General features: G+C 32.8%; 1 protein-coding gene across 1 annotated transcript in view; it reads right to left on the bottom strand.

The window, feature by feature from the left end:
- BRIP1 (BRCA1 interacting DNA helicase 1) overlaps positions 1 to 23,456 on the bottom strand; it is a 153,031-nt gene that overhangs the window by 97,974 nt on the left and 31,601 nt on the right. The window contains exons 6-8 of the mRNA XM_019732469.2: positions 10,861 to 11,151; positions 5,449 to 5,670; positions 3,143 to 3,342 (exon numbers count right to left, since the gene is read on the bottom strand). Coding sequence (XP_019588028.2) covers positions 3,143 to 3,342; positions 5,449 to 5,670; positions 10,861 to 11,151 — 713 coding nt within the window. The remainder of the gene's footprint in view (positions 1 to 3,142; positions 3,343 to 5,448; positions 5,671 to 10,860; positions 11,152 to 23,456) is intronic.

Raw genomic sequence — 23,456 nt, forward strand, 5'->3', positions numbered from 1 at the left:
TGCTTAGCTAAGAAAGACAGGGGCAGTTGGGGGAAGGAGGTAGGGAAAGAAAGGTGTCTTATTTTGGAAAGTTGAAATTTGATATCCGGATATAATGAATAATTGGATATATGAAAATAGCATTCCAGGGAGAGGTTGGAGCTCGACAGATTCAGGCCTCATCAGTGCTGCTATGGTACTTACTGAATTACGTAACTCAGGGAAGGTGCAGGGCTAGAAATGAAATGAGGTCCCAGGACCAAGTCCTGAAGCACTTCAACCTTTAGATATCAAACAAAATAAGAACTATAAAAAAAAAATAAATAAAACTGAGAAAGAATAGACTGTGAGGAGGAGAAAAACCGGAAGACGTCACAGAAGCTGTCTAGAAAAAACATTCTCGCGTGTCTCCTCTACTCTTACTATTACTTCACTTCCATGACCTCTGGTCACTAACTGTGTAGGGGGATTCCCCCCTCCACACACACACAAACAATTCTCTGGGACACCAGCTGGGTGTCTTATACAGTCATGTGTCACTTAATGACAGGGATATGTTCTGAGAAATGTGTCCATAGGTGATTTTGTCAGTGCTTGAACATCATGTAGTGAATTTACACAAACCTAGAGGGTATAGCCTACTATAGACCTAGATTATTTGGTATAGACTGTTACTGCTAGGCTACAAAACTGTACAGCATGTTACTAAAATGAATATTATAGGCAATTGCAACAATAGTTAAGTATTTGTGTATCTAAACATTGAAAAGGTACAGTAAAAATACGGTATAAAAGACAAAAATTGCTACACCTGTATAGGGCACTGACCATGAATGGAGCTTGTAGGACTGGAAGTTGCTCTGGGTGAGTCAGTGAGTGGTGAGTGAATGCAAAGGCCTGGGGCATTATTGTACACTACTGGTGAGTGAATGCAAAGGCCTGGGGCATTATTGTACACTACTGTAGACTTTATAAACACTGTATATTTAGGCTACACTAAATTTATAAAAGATATTTTTCTTTGTTGAGGTCTGCAAAAGCTTCTGCTAAACCCTTCACTTCAAATTTTGTTAGAGGTTCTTTATTTTCTTCTCCTGTAGTGTCCTTTTCTCTTGTCTCTTCTTCAGCTACGCGTTCCTGTTCCAACAACTCCTCATTAGTCAATTCCTCAGGAATGACCTCGAGGAGCTCCGGAATGTCGTCCTCAGCCCCAGCCAGGTTCAAGTTGTTTGCTGTCTCAACCACAGACTTCATTTTTGCAACCTCCTTATCCTTGACAAATCTTTTAAAGTCATGCACCAACCTCCTGCGTGTCTTCTTCCAGATGCCATTCCTACACTTCTTGGTGCAAGCCCAACCAAGGTTCTTGATGCAGTAATCAATGTTGTAGATTGTGGCAATAGTTTCACAGATATATACTTATCTCCAAACTCATCAAATTGTATACATTAATATTTACTGCTTGTTATACCTCAATAAAATGATTTTAAAAAAAAATAAAACATTTTTATGTTTAAAATGGGGAAGACAAAAAAATGCATATATAGTATGCCATCATTTGGGTAAAAGGGAGGGACAAAAGAAAATATCTATATTGGCTCAAATATGCATGAATATGCACTCAATGATAAACTTGTTTAGGAGGACAAGAACTAAGCAGATGGGGATTGGGGTGAGAAGGAAGTTTTTACAATATAAATTTGTATAGCTTTTATGTTCAAACATGTGACTGTATAACATTCAAATTTTTTAAAAGTATCCTGTAAAGGGAACAGGAAAATGCTGCAGTAAACGGAATAGGATGTAGGTCAGAGGAAGTTTTTTCTAAGATAAAAGAGATTCTCTATCAATAACCTATTGTCTAATGAAAGGGAAATCTAATGTAAATTTTAATAAAATTATTACTAAATCTATTATTTTAGAGTACTGAAATCCTGGTTAATTGAAACTCATCAAACTAGAATTCTACTCAAACTAGAGGATAAAGCGATAAATTAAAGCCATAATCCAGAATTTTAAAATAAGTTAATTAAAACCATGTTTATATTCAGCCCAATGTCCTACATACAGCCTATAGGACTGTTAAATAAGGAATAAGATTTATAATTATCAATTAAAAAATTGATTCTGTCTATTATATTCTTTTTTTATTTTATTAAATTTACTGGGGTGAAATTGGGCATTAAAATTATATAGGTTTCAAGTGTACAATTATCTAATAAATCATCTGTATATCACATTGTGTGTTCACCACTCAAAGTCAACTCTCCTTTCATCATCATATACTCCCCACCCCCTTTTTCCTCTGGTAACCACCATACTGTCTATGTGTCTATGAGTTTTTGTTTGTCTTGTTTGCTTGTTTGTTGCTTTCAGTTATATATCCCACATATGAGTGAAATCATAAGGTTCTTGACTTTTCCATGTGACTTATTTCACTTAGCATGATATTCTCAAGATTCATCCCTGTTTTCACAAATGGCAATATTTCATCTTTCTTGTGGCTGAGTAGTAATCCACTGTATATATGGAATATATCTTTATCCAATCCATCGAAGGACACTTGGGTTGTTTCCATGTCTTGGCCACTGTGAATAATGCTGCAATGAACATAAGGGTATAGACGGTATATCTCTATGAATAAATGTTTTCAAAATTTTCGGGTAGATACCCAGAAGAGGAACTGCTGGGTCATATGGTAGCTCTACTCCTAATTTTTTGAGGAACCTCCATACTGTTTTTTATAGTGGCTGTACTAATTTACATTCCCACCAGCAATGTATGATGGTTCCTTTTTCTCCACAGCCTCTCCAACACTTGTTATTACTTGTCTTGATGATAATAGCCATTCTAACATGTGTGAGGTGGTATCTCGTGGTTTTGATTTGCATTTCCCTAATAGGTAGTGAAGTTGAACATCTTTTCACACATCTGTTGGCAATTTGTATGTCTTCTTGAGCGAAGTGTCTGTTCAGGTCTTCTGTCCACATTACATTCTTTTGAACAAGACAAAAGTTTGTACTAACCTATTTTTAAAGGCATGAACAATCCATTTCCCAATTAGCCTGGTCAAAGTATACTAACTGTAAAATATTCTGGCATAACAGAACATGTTTTTAATACAAAGGCGGCGCAAATGACACTGATAGACAAATGTTCTTACTTAATGAAGCTGCAGCACACAGCTCGTAGGGGTTCATGGTCTTTCTTCCTTATGTTATGGTTGACCATACTATCGAGTTCATCTCGAGCAAACCGAAGCTGAACTTCTGTTACACTGTAACTTGCTGATTCCCGGGCACAGTCCTCAATGTTATGTGCTTCATCTAAAATGACAACCTGTTCTTTCAGATTAATATCCATCTACAAGATAAAAAAAAAAATCCTGTAAAACATTCAGCAAAATGGATTTAACAGCAGTAGCAAGGTATTTCATTTAAAAATTCACCATATTGTAGTCCAATAATGCAAGAGCAATTACGTAAGCAACTGATTCTAGGTCGTAAAACTTCTAAAGCACTAAGGCCAACCAAGTATCAGCTCATTAGAGTACGCCATTTTTCACTCTCAAAATACTTTGAAAACATATCAAACCTAAAATATATATGTTAAGTGAGCCTGGATCAAGGTACAGCTGGCTACAGAAAGGGGTATAAAAATCCCGCTTTGAAGGAGTCTCCAACATAATTTAAAAAGCAGAGTTAAAAAAAACAGTTAAACCTAAAATAACAAGATTTAGAAGACTCTCAAAATACTAATGTAATATAGTGTGTATCTTTCGTTTTAGTCCCTTCAACCCTTCAGTTTGAGAACTACTCTACCCCAACTCCCATATGATGCTGGTAGGACTATTAACCTGTTAATCAAGGGACATGACCATCACAACAATCACAACATGGGTAAACCCAGAGCCCAGGCTTGTCAATTAAATAAAGTATTCCAACCCTACATGGTCACAGTGACTGGTTCAAGAATGGATATGAGATCCATACTAGGCTAAACAGAATAATTTTGGGTGACTAATATAAGATCATGTTCTTTTTTCCAGGGTAACAAGCTCTTATGGTTATCTCTGTTCCCACTGGGAAGAACTTGCCTGAGAATAAAGCCATCACTATAAAGAGTCAGTCAAGTATTTTTTCTTAAGCTCTACTGAAGCTGAGTTTGTCACTTGCAACTGGAAGAGTCCTGACTAATACAAAGAAACTGTCAATGAGTTATTTTGAAAAAATAGTAATATACAGAGAGCTGAAGATGACTGAGAAAGAACCATAGAAGAGTAGGAAATATACTGAGGTTTAAAAATGAGTATTTGGATAGACAAATATTTGGATTTGGATAGACAAAAAGAGAGTTGGGCATTTCAATATAGGTGTCATCAAAAGCAGAGATATAGGAAAGAACAAAGAATCCTCAGGAGACTATAAGATAATTTTTGAGGAGTTCAAGTTGGGAGTTTGCAGCAGAGAAAGCTGAAAGGCCAGATTCAGGTCAGACTATTGAGCATCTTGAGAGTAAGCTTAAGAAACACAGACTTTACCCAATGAGCAAAGAGCAATATGAGATTTGTAAGCAGGGGAAAGATGTAATAAAAATAATACTAGAAGACTGATCTGCATAGATGCTCAGAGGAAAGAGACTTAGCTAAGAGGCAACGAAGTAAGAGGCAGTATAGTAGGGGTAGTAAATACAACGCATATTAATTTCGACTTAAGGAAATAGAAAGCTAATGAGAGTTGTGCAGTCAGATCTACAGATAGAAATAGCAATTTAATATACTAAGTTATTCACTGTTTTTTTGTCTTATGCTATAACAACTGGATGTCCCTAAGATAAAACAGGCAAATAAACACAAATGCTATATCTAAAGTTGACTTCTCAGAAGCTCACAAAGCACAATTTGCGTTGTATATAGATTCTCCCAACTTAAGGTCTTCAAAACATAGATTCTTCAGATAAATGTTTTAAAATAATTCTTTCTGACCACTCATAAATGGCAAGAGTGATACTATAAATGGGTCTCAACTGGGGGTAATTTTGCCGCCCAGGCGATATTTGGCAATGTCTACAGACAGTTTTGATTGTGACAATGTGAGAGTGTATTAGCATCTAGTAGACAAAACCAGAGATGCTCCTGAACATTCTACAATGCACAAGATAGCCCACCACAACAAGGAATTATCCAGCCCAACATGTCACCTTGATAGGTTGAAAAACCCTGCTATAATCCCACTTTAATATTAGGTCTTTAAAAGTACCTATTACTTTGAAATTAAAATGACAAGGTCTTAAATTCAGTTTTAATACACCTCAGAATATATTTTCAGTATACTCTAATCTGTGTATACTTAAACAAACTAACTATAAAGCAAAAAATAAAAAGACATTAAAACAGCTAACAGCTTTTACATTCACCACTTATATCCCATTAAGTAGGAAAAAAGTTCTAACTTCTACATATCTACTCACACTTTCCCTTATTTGTGCATCTAGAAGATAGTTGTAGGGACAAAGTATTATGTCAGCATCTTCTTTTAGTTCTCGTGCTGTGTAATATGGACATGCCTTTACTTTTTTCCCCAAGCTGACAAGTTCTTCTATATCCCAGGCCTTGCACATCCCTTGGAGAGTCTGTAATGTGTGTTGATCACTGACTTTATGAACACCATGATAAAAATAGCAGGATTTGCCCTAAAAACAAATATTCATAACTTAAATGTGAACCAATACTGGACCAGAACAAATAAAACAAGTTAATCTCAGAATTTTAGGAACATCATTAAACCCACAAGGCACAGATTTTATAGATGAGCTAAATTACACCATATCTACAATCACAACCATTTTAAAGAAACTATATTAGTTGACTTAATAGAGCTCCAGATCGGTATAGGAATAGATACCTCAAATTAATTTGAGATGTATATTTTTAAAATTATGTTCTTTGTGGCTTTATTCTGATTAAAGTGATACTAGGCAAAAATATTTCTGGAAGGACATACAAGATATCTATCAATGGTTGTCTTAAAAATGAGAGCTGAATGACTTGGGGACAGGGGTGGGAGAGATTTTTCTCTACAGACACTTTTGTACCTTTTCAATTTGAGCCACGAGACAGTATTACTTAATCAAATATAAATAAGTAAAAAGGAAGGAAGGAAGGAATGTAAAGGAAGGAGGAAGGAAGGGAGAAAAAGAAAGAAGGAGGGAGGGAGGGAGAGAGGAAAAAATGTCCTAGAAGAAAAAAATAATAAACTAAGAGTGTTTACCACAAGATACTGGGAAAATACAAAAGAATATCAAGAAAAACCTAAATTATCTGTAATTCCATCACACAAAGAACGTACTATTAACATTTTGATGTATTTCATTTCATATTTCTTCTACACCTATGTAGTATATATGTACATATCTTTACAATGTAACCCAATATTAAAATAATTAGAATGAAGCATATTTTCCCCAGGCATTGAGGATTATTAACAATCTAGCCAGAGTAAATAAATATTTTTATAAAGCTGGGATCACTTTTTTCTCTTGGCCTATTTTATTAAAACTCCCATAAGAAATATTCTCTCACATCACTATTTTTTCATTGTTGCCCATATATGCATATTGAAATAATGTGCCATAGTTGACAAATCAGTTTTATTGAGCATTTAGACTGGTACCAATTTTTGCTTTAGAAATAATGCTGCAATGAGCATCTGTACACCCATTTTTAAATATTTTCTTAATATATATCTTTAGAAATGGCATTATGGAATCAGTGAGTATAAGGTATTTTTAAATTTCTAAATTTCTTAAAAATCACCAATTTATCCTCCAGAAAGTATGTATCATTTTACATTACCATTTTTCCACAACTTTATCAACACTAATATTATCTTTCCTTATCTTAGCCTATTTTAAAGGTAAAAAAATAGAACCTTTTTGTTTTGATTTGTATTTTTTATACTTTCTAGCAAGGTTCGGCATAATATCATATGAACATGAACAAACTTCAACAGTAATTTACATCTCTTCTTTCATGTACTAATGTCCCTTGGCATTCTATTACTGGAAGTAAAAAATTTTGTAACATACACTAATTAAAAAATAAGATATTTGATAAAACCCAGCCCTAGTAAAGGTATGTCATATACTATTAAAAATATATAAAATTAGAAGTATTAATATACACTATTAGTAAAAGACATGAGCAATATGTCAATACACATCAAAATTTTATATATACACACACAGCATTGTTTAATAGCCAAAAAATTGGAAATATACCAAATGTCTATCAACATGGGGACATATTAAATAAATTATGGTAAATTCATACAAAAGATATAGCCCTTAAAAATGAGTTAGATTTATCTGTGTGCTAATATGTTTAAGCTATTAAAAGAATATATACACATAGATTATAGCAAATACATTTTTAAAATATTTTGGAAGAATATACATAAAACTTTACAGTAGTAAAGTAGTTCCCTGGAAGGGTTAAGAGGATAGAAAGAGCTGGAAAGAAAGATATTCTCTATTTTATGTCTTTCTGTAATTTTGAGTCTTCTAACCATGTACAGGTTATTACTTTCATTTTTCCATTGTCATTTGGGACTAAGGGGTGGAATAATGGGTCATTTTTATTTTCATTAATTCCATGTATCAATAAAAAAATCAAATGTATTTTGAAATCCAATACTTATCCTTCCCAGTTTGCTGTCCTTTACAAGTGAAAAATTATATATATATATATTTTACACATAACATATATTATATATATATGCTTTACATACATACATATGCTTTATATATCTATATCTAATTATGCATTTTGAACTATGAACTATCCAAAGGCAAACCTATGTTTTCAAAACATACAGATGTTATTACATAAACAAAAGCACCTAGAAATTGCTAGAAATGGAGTATAACATAAAAGCTTCATAAGCTTTAAGAGAATGTCAGCAAATCCAAGGATAATGCCTGATGAACTGAGGGCTACTAGTTCTCCTAAAGCTTTGTATATAGTCATGTTAAGGAAAACCACCTGTTGGTCCACCAAGGTATTAAAAATAAAAATGGGGAGGAAGTGCTCACCTAACCATCTTTATTTAGTACATTTTTAAATATTACGTTCATTTACTTTGTCTAACCTCTACTACTCTTTTTCACCTTTCACACTATACCCTATACCATAATGCCACCTTCTGTTTTTGTTTCTAGTGTAATCAAAATAGCAATGGCTAGGAGTGAGAAAATTTGCCTCCTTTCTTGCTAATTGTCTGATATTGGGCAAACTTCAGGGCCCATTTTTTTTCATATGACTAGGCCTCAAATGAGTAGTTGAACCACAAGCCTTTTAAGATTCCTCTGACCCACTGACTATCATTTCTAAGGTTCCTTCCAGCTCTAAAATTTCATGATTCGGGGGTCCAGAGAAAGGTGGAGATGTGCCAAGTATTTTTCATTACAAGGTTAATATAGATTGAGTTTAATAATATGATATTCACCATTTCTTCATTCCAAAATCTTCCACACTATTCCAAAAACTTATATTTGTACAAAATGATTACTAAGGTAGGTGTCTTCAGAGTCTAGTTTAGAAACTACTAAATCTCATCTTAACAAAAATAGATTATTATTCCATACCTAGAATAAATTTTTTAGAATTATTTCTGGGGCTAGTTAAGATTATTGTTTTCTGACTTGAAACAAAATGAACTTTTAACAGATAAGCGCATTACTCTTCCAGTATAAGAGCACTTTAGTAAAAGAAACAGTGAACAAAAACACATGTGCCTTTGGATCGAGCCAAAAAATCAGAAAGTTTACACTTTAAGGGCACTTAGAATGACACTCCTGTGCAGGCTGATAGCAAAACCAGAAAAGCTCATCCATTTTAGCAGTGTAACACAACCCTGAGGGGAGTCTGTCAATTGAAGCGTTATCACACTTTAAACTCCTTTTCACTCAAACTTTCAGTTATCTATCATTTGGCTTTGGTAATTCAGCCATAGTAAACACAGACACCTATAGTAACTTTGTAATTGGCCCTCATTACAATACCAAATTACCCTGAGGGCTTGGAAACAAAAAAAAGAATGTTCATGTATGCCTATGAGCTAAGCATTCTGAGGCAGAATTCAAGACAAACAACTACCAGCGGGTATCTTCAATTATTTATATCACTAATATTCAAAAACAAAAGACTTGTTTACTTTAAACCAAACTAAATGCCAATGAAAAATTCTGAACATTCAAATCTACTGAATTACTTTTTACTTTTATGTGATTCAAACTTATAAAAGGATCAATCAAAAAACATATCCAGCACTACAAGATTCTAGAGAATTATATAAGACTTTGCTTGCAACGCATGATCTTAAACATTATAATTGCTTTTAGCAATGAGATAACAAATAATTAGTTACCTGTAATTTTCCCAATAACAAGTAATTAAAAAGACAATGCCAGCAAGTCTCCTTGCATAGATTACAAAAACAAAAAACAAATTTCAAGAATTTGAGGACTCCAGTAGATCAATTAGCTACTTATGGAAAGAAGTCTACTTAGGCATAAAATTTATGGGGTTTTATTTTGAAGAGCCTTTTCTCTATTTTACTTTTTTAGCATTCGACTTTTTCCATATTTTCATCTCTCCTTGAAGAGAACTTTTTAAATATATAATGAAGAGATTTCACAGTTCCTCAGGTAAAAAGAACTTACACGAAAATAAATATAAATAGAACGTCAACAATGGTTTTGATTTAATAATCTGCATTCTTTTCCTGGCTCTGAACAAGTCACTTAAGTTTTTCCATTGAAGTTCCTTAGTACTTATACTTCATAGTCACATGTCTGAGTATCTACTGAAGCATCTTTTGAATATCCCCAAACAAATCTTGAATAAATTTCCATTTAATAAAGAAAAGCATAATATAAAATAATTTATTTACATTAGAAAGTAATTTATCAAAAAGAAACTCTAGGGGCTATAGACCTCATGGCCTTTTGTGTAGAACCAACTCTGACAAAATACTAGTGAAAGATAGAAAAACTTTCAAAATACATTAAAATGTCACTGTGATTTCATATACTATCAATTTATGGTTCACCAATAATTTCTGGGTGTAATTTCAGACTTGCAACTTTCCTTTTAGAGTAAACTAGTTATCAAACTGGTACGCAGATTATCAAACTAATACTCTGGCAAAACTCTGTTTAAAAATCATGTGTCTTAAAAAACAACAACACATAGGTCTTTAGTAAGAAAGACTTCTCTATTTCCACCTAGCCCAAATTCATGTGATTCTTGATTTCCCTGGGAAACTTCAAAACCACCAATGACATATACTTAAAATTAATAACATAATTTGTTTGGAAAAAAGAAGTTTGTGCTGAGCAAAATTATAAGGCAGAATAATCATTATATTTCTCATTCAATTAAAAACCATTTTAAAATTTGCCCAGAGGGCATAAAATATCTTCCTTTGAAGATTTTAAATATGTAAAATATATTAATTAGATCTAATTAAACTAAATCATTTAAATACTTTTATCTCCTCATATGACATTACCTATGTTTGACTATTTTTGGTAGAAGGGCTTAGAAGTTAGAAGACATCTGATTAAAATGGAAATTAATTTCAAGGAATTAAATATCCCAAAGCTTTAAGACAGAAACCCATAATATTAAACTTGAAATAAATTTTTCTTATAGTAAAATTATTTTTCAAAAAATATCAATACAAGCAATTAATTTGATTTTTGTAAGTTATTTGAATATCACTGAAATATACATATAAAACAAAATGAACACATAAAAAATTGAGTAATTTTAATCTTTTCAGCCTTATTTTTTCTCTAAAACAAAATAACTTTACTCACATTTTTTCCATCCAGCAATTCCATGCACTTTTCATTTCTGTTGAAGTTACCTACTACTTCAGGATGGACACAAGTATGATCCCTGCTGGAAAGAATAGTCATTGGGACCCCTGAGTATGCTGTCCTCCGGAGCTCTCTAGTAATCTGAGCAATCTGCTTGTGTGTACGTGTCCCAAAATATATTTTTGGTATCTTGGATTTCCCCCCATGATTCTTCTTAATGGCATTTGAAGAATCTTGATTGTTTCCTTGTTTAGCAGAACAACAGCACCTAGAGCACTGACCAGAGAGCTGTACAAAAGAAAGAAAAGATAACTAATGTCTGGACGACCATAAGAAATGTTATCAAACCTCTCATAGAATCAGAACCTATAGGTAACGAATCACAACTGTCTATATATATATAAAGAGAAATTTCAAGATATCATTTAAAACTTGCCATTAAAGAAAAAGCTACAAATTCCATTTCAAATTGGTTCTCTTTCACTCTTAAAAGTTATAAATGATGTTTTCATATTTGCACTGGTTTTTGACATACCACTCCACCTCTCTAATTCCAAATGTTTTAAGTACATTTTAACTTTCCTCTTTCATCAATTATAAAAATAATAAGACAAAATTGAGGACAATTTTAATTTTTGCTTAGGCTTCAAATGAACTTGTGATATTATAGTTTAGAGTTGATAATGCTGTTTTTGTTCACAGCGTAGCCCATTCAAATATCACATAATATATGAATATTTTAAGAAGTATTTTAAATATAGCTGACGAAAGAATAAAAATATTAAATTGAATCAAAAGTAACATTAAACAACAAGTGAAGAAGGGAAAACTACTCTCTAGCAAAGGTATGAAAATGAATGCAAATTATTAATATTTAATAATACTTAATAATGAAGGCAGACTGCTTGTGTGGAACAAGTACATCTGAAATTCAATTACCTGTCCTAGAATGCAAATCCATCAGTAAAATTATTATTCAGATAGCTTTTCGTAGACAATTTTACTCGTAATTCTGTTTCATAACTGAAATAGTTACATAAATGTCTCCTTAAACACACTATATGGAACATCAGGAATATAGTCTAACATTTACCTGTTTTTTTCCTCTCCTGTTTATAAACTCAAAAATAAAATTAAAAAAGTTTAATGCTATTAGAATCCATGGGTTCTTAATAACTACTACCTGATTACTATATATATGAGGCAGAATGCAGTCTGATTAAGAGAAGTACTGTGAAATGGTTAGTTTATAGAAGTGGTCACTGATGGGGATAAAAAAGCTAAGTAGCACAGTAGCTTAAGAGAACTTGCACTGAAGAATTTTAGTTTAGTAGGACAAATATTCCATTTAACAGAATTTTTTTTAGAAATTATAATCAGTAAGATTAGCCTTCATAAACAAATGCTAAGTCATAGCATGTTACACCACAATACTGGAGATCAAGCTGTCTTTTAGCCTCAACTCAGTGGAAAAGCAAGTTCAAATTACTCCCAGTCTCGCTCAACCTTGTCCGCCATTAAATATTACAATACATGATAGAATGGATGTAAATGTGACCCTTCTGGAACTGTCACTCACTGGGATAAAAGGTTCACTGATGTGCCAAATAAATAGTCAGTCAAAGCAGATAAAGTTACAGCCATGCTGGAATTGTTACATTCCCCTCTCAGGTTGCCAGTAACAGCAGATTTCATTACAGAGTGCTGCCACATTAAATAGCCAGTTCCAAATATCCTGCCTTCTATATTGAATAATTACTTATTCACTGAAAGGATAAAAAGAAGAGTTATGAATGGGGCTCTTGTCAACACTGAGGCAGGAAACAGCTGACATGTGGTTTATGTTACATATGTTGCAATATCTAACAATTTATGGTCACACAGAAAATGGGATGCAAATTATATCATGATATTTCTGACTGAATTCTTTTTGGCCTTTGCAATGATCACATTAATTAATTAACATACTAAAAGAATTAAGGTAACTCTAGGCAGCAGAATTAGTTTACTTTTTCATACCTTCAATCTTTTCACTCAATTATACTATTTCTGTTCCCTATAATCAGTTAAATTCATCCTGAATATTAGAATGCCAGGGCCCAATGCATCGTTATACACTATGTGGATATATTATATCCAAGTATAAAAGTAATTCAATAAAGTAGACTTTTCTCAAGGCTTAGAGATTATCTGTTTTTTGATTTAACACTTTTAACATAATTTCCACTTAAAACTTTATCACCTACACCTTTTAATTCCATTCTTCCTGACCCCAAAATTTAAACAATACAGAAATAAACAAAACAAATTAGCCCCCACCACAAATAATTCATTATAATTTGCAGACCTTCACATATGTATAAATACAATTTTTCCAATAAAAAGGGATGCTACAGGACAGCTTTATAACTTGTTGCTTTGTATTCAAACTTTTTAATTTTTAAAAGGGGTGAATTTGGCACTAATAATTTAAATAAAGGCTGTGCTATCTTAAAATGTTATGCTCATAGCTGTGCTAACAAAAACAAAAGATCAAGAACTAGTTTCAGAAAATTTTTCCCACTAGAGCAGCTTTATATAGGTACCTTAAGTTTGCTTTTCATTCCATAATTGAGAAAATTATAAACCATGGCTAATTTTACATTAAACATGATTTTGTTTGTTGTTTTAAGATCTGAAGTGCTCTGAAGTAATTAAACCACCTATGGACTTAAGGTTGGCTCCTCAAGAAAATGATTTTTCAGTGGGTGGTTAGGTGAGTAGAGTAGAAAAAGGAAATTAAGAAAGAAAGCTGATTCTTTTACTTTTGTTATACTAAAGAGGAATTATTTCTTCAGGAGTGATCTATTGAAGTTTCCATTTAAAGGATTCAACACAATCATATTTGAGGATGGAAAACACTAAATGTTTTCCATTGAAAAAAGACATCATTTAATAACAAAAGAGAATTATTTGTACCCAAATCAGCAACTTTCAATGGTGTAAGAAAACTAGAGAAAGAATTCTGAAAATAGCAATGTCAGGAGGTCATAATAGCCTCCAATTCAATTAAATGCTAACACTTTAAAAGATAGATACAACACTTTAAGAAAGATAAAACACATAGGCTCTCCAAAACCTATAATCTCTAAGACCTGTAAGTGGCTACAATGAGTGGCAGAACCAAACTCTTTTAAGAGATGGCTGCTTCTTCCATAGCTAGAAAACGTCTAGAGTCCTTTTACTTCCACAAAAGGCAAAAAAAACAACCCAAATAATAGTATAAATCTATTACTTAAAGAGAAATACATGTGGGTGTGACAGCTGTATTATTTCCATATGCAATTGTAGCCAAATCAACAGCAGCCAAAACTGTTCTTAGAAGGTCAGCAACCAAGAATTTTGAGGTAATATTCCACTATCTAACAATTTTTATCTATTCCCTCTTACTATATAGAGACATATATCTGAATTTCTTGAAAGGATGAAGCAAAATTATAAGATTTGATCTTGAAAGAAAGGCTAACTGCTGTGTCCTTGACAGTAGTCCTTTCACAAAGCTATAACTAGAAGTTCAAGTAGATTAAGATACAACAATGTCAACCTGAAAGTTTCATTACTTTCTCCAATCTTTCCCCACAACAACAAAACAATCACTATGACTAAATACTTGAAAAATAAAAATGAGCATGGTGATTAAATAGGTTTAGAAATAGAAAATAACAAAGGAATAGTGAGAAACTTTCACTGCCAGAGAATTTTGCTAATTCATAAACCAGGGGAGCTTCTAAAAGTAGACTAGGAATTAAATTCTAAAAACAGGCATAAAAGGTATATTTAATATGAAAACTAAGTATAAAGAAGTAGAGAGAAAAAGACCAAGAAAATAGCTTATTTGTAATGAAATAAAGGGAAAACTAGGTTAATGAAATAGTATCTTGTACTTTTCTGTAACTTTCCTTATGTGCATGTATTGTCTTTCAACCACACTGCAAATTCCTTGAGGACAGAAACTATGTCTTGCATTTCTTTATATAACTCATTCATTGAGTTTTGCACATAACTGTAAGTTTAATTTTTTTTTAATTGACAGACTGTGGCTAATGTCCCTAAACTAACTATTGTACCTATACACCACATTTTATTTACCTAACAGATGATTAAGTGATGAAGTGATGTCCTAATTTGAAGTTCTTCACATATCAAAAAGTTACTTCAAAATAAAAAGGTCAGCTTTTAAAAGAAAAAGTACAGGACAATTTGTTATTTTTTAAGGCCAAAGAAAAAAATCATCTTGTTATGCTAATATTTGGGCCACTTTAGTTTTGAGTGACAAACGCATATCCTGATATATTCATTATTAATAATAACAATCATTTATTAAGGCTGTCCCTGTGCTAAGCACTTTACATATACTATCTCATTCATTCATTAATTCATTCAAGAAACATTAGAATTCCTGATATATCAAGCCAAGTAGAAGACAATGACAACAGTCACCTTATCTCACTGACAAAGAGTGCTTCACTCTTTAATTGTTCCATAAAGTGTAGTTTTGGAGTTTATCAATAGTTTCACTCATGAATTAAAGAACTGTATAAAGTTAGTACTCTAAGTGCATTATTTTCTGAATACAACTATAAAATAGTCCTAAGGATAAGCTATGAAATTAATTTCATAAAAAACTATCTTAACTTATTATTAGGTGACATTTAAATCAAATATTTTCTAACAAGAAAATATTCCCATTATGTTCCACAAGGGAAAAAACCCAAAAACTCTCAAGAGACTCTTTACAGCAAGTGTCAACAAACTCTCTATAAAGGGCCAGACAGAAAATATTTTAGGTTTTGCAGGCCATGTGATTTCTGTTCCTATACATAAAAGTATCTTTTATGATCCTAACGTAGGCAAGGATATCTTAAACAACACACCAAAAGCACAATGACTGGAAAAAAAAAAAAGAAACTCATTAAAATGTCAAATTTCTATTTAAAAGGTGACTCCCCTTTACAAAAAAAATACTAAAAAGGCACAAACTGAGAGAAGATATTTGCAGTGCATAAAACCAACTTAATATTATCCATAACACATAAAGAATTCAAACAAATCAATTTATTTTTTAAAAGAGGACAAAACCAGTAGACGGCAAAGAAAGAACAAGAAATCACAGAAAAGAAAAACTGAAAGGCCAATAAACATCTGAAAAAATTTGCTCAATTTCATAACTAATTAGGAAAATACAAATTAAAGCCATAATTAGATTCTATTTCACACCCACCACATTGGGTGTCAGAAAGCACATGAAAGCAACTTGTAACTGCTGATCCAAGTATAAATTCGCACATCCACTTTGGAGAGTAAATTGGTGACCTAATGAAATCAAAGAAACAAATCCTCTGACCCTGCATGACACTGGTAGGTATATAGGCTAGAGAAACCCTTGCACATTAACACAGATACAATAATGATATTCTTTGCAGCATTGTTTTAATAGTGACGAAAACAAGCAAATTGTATTAACAGAGAATGGATAAATAAAATGTGGGTTTTTTTTCACTCAGTGGAATACTATATATAATGAAAAAAATAATAAAACAGAGTTCTAAGTATCAACATACATAAAATATCAAAAAACAATGTTGAGCAGACTGAGTATGACTTAAATAAAATATTATTCTCCCCATAAAATTCAAAACAAATTGATGATAAGAATGAAAACATAAAAATTTTTAAGTAGAGAATTAGGAATCCCCACCATGGTAGATAATCCTTAGAGCTAAGGACTGTGGTGGACAATACATTTGAAAAATGCTAAAAGTACTACAAAGAAAGGCAAAGAAAGCATAGCACAACAAACACACTATTCTGGTTACTCTTCAGCTGCTGAATACCTAGCAGAATACCTTTCATCTTAATCCCGCCTGACCAAAAATTTTCAACCAAGTTTATTAGGAAATAGGTTCTTAAATACAATCAATGGACCGTTACAGAGGGTTTGAATCACCCAGAAACTATAGACACAAGTTTGTGTGCATTTCTAGAAAATGAGTCCATAACATTCATCAGGTGCTCAAAGAAGATTGTGACTTATTTGGGTGAGGGCTTTACTCCAACATTTATATCTGATTTTATATGGAAATCAAATGGAAACAGCGTTTTCTTTACAACCAACTTGGCCAGACACATTATTCTGTAAAGGAATAAACAAGTTGACAGTGCAAAGATGATTTTATAAAGATTCCTCCACTGCTTGTAAATTCATTTCTTTTGATGTTTGTTAATTACCTAATATTAACATAATTCTAAAACAGTTCAGTAATTTTTAATTCCATTTTACAGATGAAAAAAGTAAAATCTAAAAAGTTCAAGTTATTACAAAATACACAATAAATTTGGGGAGAGGTGGGAATTCATAACCTTAAGTCTTAAATCTTTAACAGGATCATTTTCATCTACCATTTAACTTGGCAAAAAAGCAAAATACTGCTTTTATTTTATTTAAAAAGTCACTCACATAAAGAGCTAGTGGTAAAAAGCCAATGAACGTAGAATTATACTACAATCTTTGAGGCATAAAAAACAGGGCTTATTGTTAATCTTTATCAACCACTTGCTGTTGTCCAAGCCATCTAAACAGGTACTGAATGCCTGTTGTGCAAAATCTCACATAAGCACACACTCTAGTAAGATAGCAAAACTGACATAACTATACCTTTTCCACTATTCTTTTTAAAAAATTCAAACAGCAGTAGTACTCTACTGTCAGTTTCATGATTAAACTGCACAAAGCAGCTGTTTATCCACTCACAGCAACCAGCAGGTGAACCTGATTCAATATTTATCACAGGCTTTCACAGATCACTGCTAACCAGGCAAACGTTTTAATTAAGCTGGAACTTGCTTCAAAGAGCTCATTCAAGATGTCAATCAGCAGGTAAGGGATCAGATACAGTGTCAGGTGAGAGTCTGTAATACAAATCCACAACTTTCTTCATCCCATCGCTGTAAATTAGCCTGCTCTAAAGTTCAGACTCTGATTGTAACAGACTGCCAGTCTCCTGGAATGTGTAACTGAAGTCACTCAAATTCTATTGTGAAGGTTGTAAGCAATATGTTAAACTGCAATGGGCTAGCACATTAAGACAGATCCTTTTCACGGTTGTTTTTTGATACCATAAGTGTTTGTTACCCTACTCTCCACTTACTGTTTACTTTCTTGCCTAGTGTAAATGGGAATTCCTTAACACAGTTGCCCCAGTTTCTGAAAAGTTTATATTTCAGCAGAATTAATCAAGAAAGACCCAAAGTGGTATAATCTTTATCGAAGTAAATACTTGAACAATCTTGTTCTATAAAAATTCTTAGTTTAAGATCAAACATATAAAAATGTCCAACCTGCTACAAAGAAAAAATTCTCCTGGATTAACAGCACTTTACACAGATGTGACTTGCAATGAGTCCTGAGGTATTGTGATGAGTCACACTGACCAATTTAAAAAGAAATACCTAGGGTGTTTATAAGAAAAAAAGCGGGGGAGGGGAGAAGAATCAAAAGACAGATGGGGGACGGGGGGAAGATCTTCCTTAAAGAATGCCAGCTAAAAATTGTAAATGGAATGATTGAATTTTTTAAGTCACCATTCTGCAACTCCCGTGTAGTAACTGATTCCTGCAAGCTACCTAATGGATGCTAACATCAACCGTTGAAAAGTTGTTGGGGAACAAGATATTCATAGTCTCCAAGTATCACCCCACAGATTACTTACTGATTACAAAAGGAAATGTGCCCTTAGAATAGAGACACCTAGTAGTCACCACTTTAACAAAGTGGTCAAACTTGCCATCATCAGTAGTGAGACAAACTGGCATCATGTGCCTCTTGATGTGATATAGTAAGAAATAAGCTTGTGTGCGCTTTTTAAATAAAACTATATGATTATAAAAATCTAAAAGATCAAGACATGAATAAAAAAGAACCCAGGAATAAGAAACAACAGTAAAAAGACATATATATTATTTAGTTGGTGAAAATTAATCTAACTGCATACTTATGTGCACATGTATAATATACTTCAAAAAGGCTTTTAAAAAATCCTGTCCCATGCAGTTGCAGATATTTTTTCTCCTTTATGGTATTTTGATATTTTTCAAACTTTCTTCCATGAACCTTTTAAAATGAGAAAGTAAAGTTTTCCTGACATCATCTTCCACATGTTGACCAAAATGCTATAAACAAAAGCTATACAAAATAGATTTTTGCTTCTTTCATGGGCCTTAAATTCCCAGTATACAAGCCTCTAAAGCCCCACTACCCAATAGAACTTTCTGCAATGATGCAATGTTCTGTATCTGCACTATTCAATACACTTGCCACTAGTCACATGTGACTACTGAATACTTGAAATGTGATTAGGGCAACGAAGGAACTTAATTTTAATTTTTACTAATTAAGATACTCACATATGGCTAGTAGCTACTGGATCAGACAGTGTAGATTCAAATTGTTACCACAGGTTCTACACTTAATCTGAAACATAAACTAGAGAGAATAACCAAAATATTTTAGGAAAAATAGATGGGAAAGAATGGTGTATATTCTTATATATGTAAGAATTTAATGTATATAAAAGATGCTGTACTAGACACTTCTTTAGACATGTGTCCAACCGTTCATTCTGAAAACAATTCATCACCTATAGCCTCTGCGGAAAAGGTTCACCTAATAGCTACATTAATAACACATGACCCAGGCCCAGACTCAATCCCAGGCATAGCAGGACCAATTAGATTCACTTTCCGAAGAACTGGGGCATTTAGACTGAGTTGATTAACTACAAGGAACACACCAGAACATCTTATGCTTTAAGGCTTCCATTTTGAGATGTCATGGTAAGCTCATATGAAAGAGGATAAGTATCCAAGAAAAGCCTGTCTACAAAAAAATAATGAGAGAATTCTGTAGAGAGAGGCCGGGAAGAAACACTTGAGGCCCCAAAGACAAGAGAGAAGCTACCTAAAAAACTTCTGAGTTCCCGTAAAAGCAGTTGTAATTCCTATTTGATCTTTCTTTGAGTAGGCTTCTATTTCTTCAAGAGCAAATCACTCTGATTAAGTCAGGTGGTATTTCAAATCAGTGAGGGAAATTGTTCAATTAATATTTAGATAAATGACTAGAGAAAAATTAATTTGATCCTGCCTCTCATCTACATCAAAACAAAACAAACTAATAAAAACAAACAAACAAAAAACAGAAACAAACTCATAGATATAGAGAACAAATTGATGGTCACCAGATCAGAGGGGGGTTGGAGGGGATGGTGAAAAAGTGAAAGGGATTAAGAAATATATATTGTCAGTTGTAAAAATAATCACCAGGATATAAAAGTAAAGCATAGGGAATATAGTCAATAATACTGTAATAACTATATATGGTGTCAAATGGTACTAGACTTACAGGAGTGATCACTTCATAAGGTATATAAATGTCTAATCACCATGCTGTACACCTGAAGCTAATATAATTGTATGTCAATTGTAACTGAAAAATAAATTAATTAAAGAAATAATTTACTGGTGGATTAAAGATTAATATCTATAAAGTGAAACAAGGTGACTTTCAGTCAAATATGGTGAATTAGGCATACACAGTTGCCTTCCATCTCACCTAAAACACTGCTGAAATAAACTTAGTCTGTAGCTGAAGTTTCAAACTGGAAGCATGCCGATCATATCTGGCTGAAAATCATGTTTTGAATGGCTACAAAGTGTTTTATAAATTTGAACTACTTAAAAACTATGAGATGAAAATCCATAATTTGGCTTTCTTTGGAAACATGGGTCCTATATTCTTAGAGGGCAATCATTCAGTGTTGAGCAGACTGCTACTCCGATATAAGGCATATACTTGAGATATCACAGTCCTTACAGCTTAAAGAATTTAATCACATGCACTTAAGACTCCTTCATTCACTCATGCTACACATTGATGATCATTTAAGTTGGCGACCCCTGGCACAGATGTACTAAAAGTCATAAAGCCACACTAACAAAGAGCACATTTATTTCACCAATAAATGAAAGAGTTCAACAAATTTCAGGAAATTTGGGAGCAAATAACTGATAAAAGAGGTGGAGAGAAAATAAGCATAGAATTCATGACAAGTATGCAAAGGGAAGTTGAGAACCAACCTGCCCACTGGAACCCTACTTAGTCAGCAGATTCAACAGAGAAAGAGAATGATAAATAAAGCTAAAATCAGGGGGATAATCAGATTTGAAAAACAGGACGATTCACCTAATCAGCATCCCTATCTATCTCTTCCACTCTCTGATACAGAAAACAGGCAGTTAGCAGACACCAGATGTCTCTTCTCTAAAAAAAAACTGAATTAAATATTTGGAAAGCTAAAGCTTCTAGGGTATACTCAAGCTTAAATGCTGGTTTTCCTGAATAAAGTTCTCCTCATTCTGACTTTTAAAGGGTCCAGTCTCACAGCCAGCTCTCTGACCACCTACTACTACAGGGACATTGCCCTCATCATGCCCCAATAGCTAGAAAACATTCAGTTTATACAAAAGCTGAAAAAGCCATACCAGCGACGCAGTCCTTTTGCCTTAAATATGAACTGAAAATCAAAGATAATCAGCGTATGGGAAAACCAATAGTGTAAAAAAGAATGAGCAAAATAAAAGATATGAAAATTCACTTAGGAGGAAAATCATAATTTAGTGGTCATCTAAAAAAAACAACAATCATTACACTATTCAAGACTATAATAGCACATCCTTTGAAAAGGGAACAATCACAGTATAAGAAAGAGCCCCGTGAGACTAAAATCTGCTGAAAAACAATAAAGGAATTGAAATTATCAGAGAAATAACAAAAGAGAATTTCCCTGAAATGAAGAAGTCTGAGTCTTCAGTATAATAAAACCCACTAGGCAATGAGCGTAATGAATGAAAAAAGACTCTCACATAAACATCCAGCAATAGGAGAATATAAACACAAATTATACAACAGCCATTCAACCAAATGCAATGCAGTCATTTTAACTGATATAGAAAAATATTAAATGACATGAAAACATAATCCTGATCTATTATCACGGAGATAATTGGACATTATTTGCCTCCTAGGTGATGCAACACTAAGCATATAGCACTTTGTGTTACTCTTAAAAAAAACAAAAAACAAGCACAAAATCAAACCTGAATCTAATTCAACCTCTAGATCTAACTACCATTACTAGAAATATGAAGATAGAGGACTATCTTAAATGACACCATGAGGATAAAATCAAATAAATCCTATATATGAGAAATCCTACAGGATTTATATATATGAGAAATAATATAATTTTTTCAACAAATAAATCGCATCTCTCAAAAGAAATGTCATACATGCACCTTGTTTGGATTCTGATTTTTAAAAAGCCAACTCTAACATGACATTTTTTAAATAATCAAAGACAATTATAGGGTGGGGGGTGGGAGATGAGGGTAAGGGGGATCAAATATATGGTGATGGAAGGAGAACTGACTCTGGGTGATGAACACACAATGGGATTTATAGATGATGTAATACAGAATTGTACACCTGAAATCTATGTAATTTTACTAACAATTGTCACCCCAATAAATTTAAAAAAAAAAAAGACAATTATAAACAGACTGGGTATTAAAGAATTAGTGTTAAATTTTTTTAGTTGCAATATTATCTTTTAAATGCCATTACTATGTTTTTAAAAGTCTTTATGTATTAGAAATATATACTAAATTATTTATGGGTAAATATGAATAGATATGTCTGCTAGGTGCTTTAAAATATTCTAGTCCCTCACCCTCTAATCCCCCCCAAAAAAGAAAAGAAAATGGAATGGGGTAAATAAAACAAACAGGGAGGTGAAATGGCAGAATATTAATAACAGTTAAGTGATGTGCACAAGGTTGTTCATTATACTGTCTTTTCTGCTTTGAAATGAAATTTCCTTAATAAAAGATTATAAAAATAAGGAGAGCTTACAAATTGTTTTTTGTTTTTTTTAAAGTGTGTTTTTCCAGGACCCATCAGCTCCAAGTCAAATAGTTGTTTCAATCTAGTTGTGGAGGGTGCAGCTCACAGTGGCCCATGCGGGGATCAAACTGGCAACCTTGTTGTTAAGAGCACCATGTTCTAACCTACTGAGCTAACCCACCACTCCTACAAATTCTTTTTTATAAAACAAGTACAACATTGATCCTAAACCGAATCTAGATAAACTTTCTCTCACCAAAAATATCGAGAGCAATATCAAGAGAGCAATGAATACTGAAACAATGAATTCTAATTATAACAACAAACAGGAGTCTTGTACATGTACGTACACACACACACACACACACACACACACACACACACACACACACTACAAGGACGAAAGGATATATCAGGATAAGGACATCTATTAACATAGTTTAACATGTTAACATATTAAAAAATAAAATGTGAAAAATCATATTCATCTATAGTTTAATATTCTTGATGAAAATGCTGAATAAAATAAGAATAAAATCATGTTTAATGGGAATAAATTAGAAGCATTCCCATTACAGTATCAAACAAGACAAAGATG

The sequence above is a fragment of the Rhinolophus sinicus genome, linkage group LG15, assembly GCF_036562045.2.
Source record: "Rhinolophus sinicus isolate RSC01 linkage group LG15, ASM3656204v1, whole genome shotgun sequence".
In the NCBI taxonomy this organism is placed as follows: Eukaryota; Metazoa; Chordata; class Mammalia; order Chiroptera; family Rhinolophidae; genus Rhinolophus; species Rhinolophus sinicus.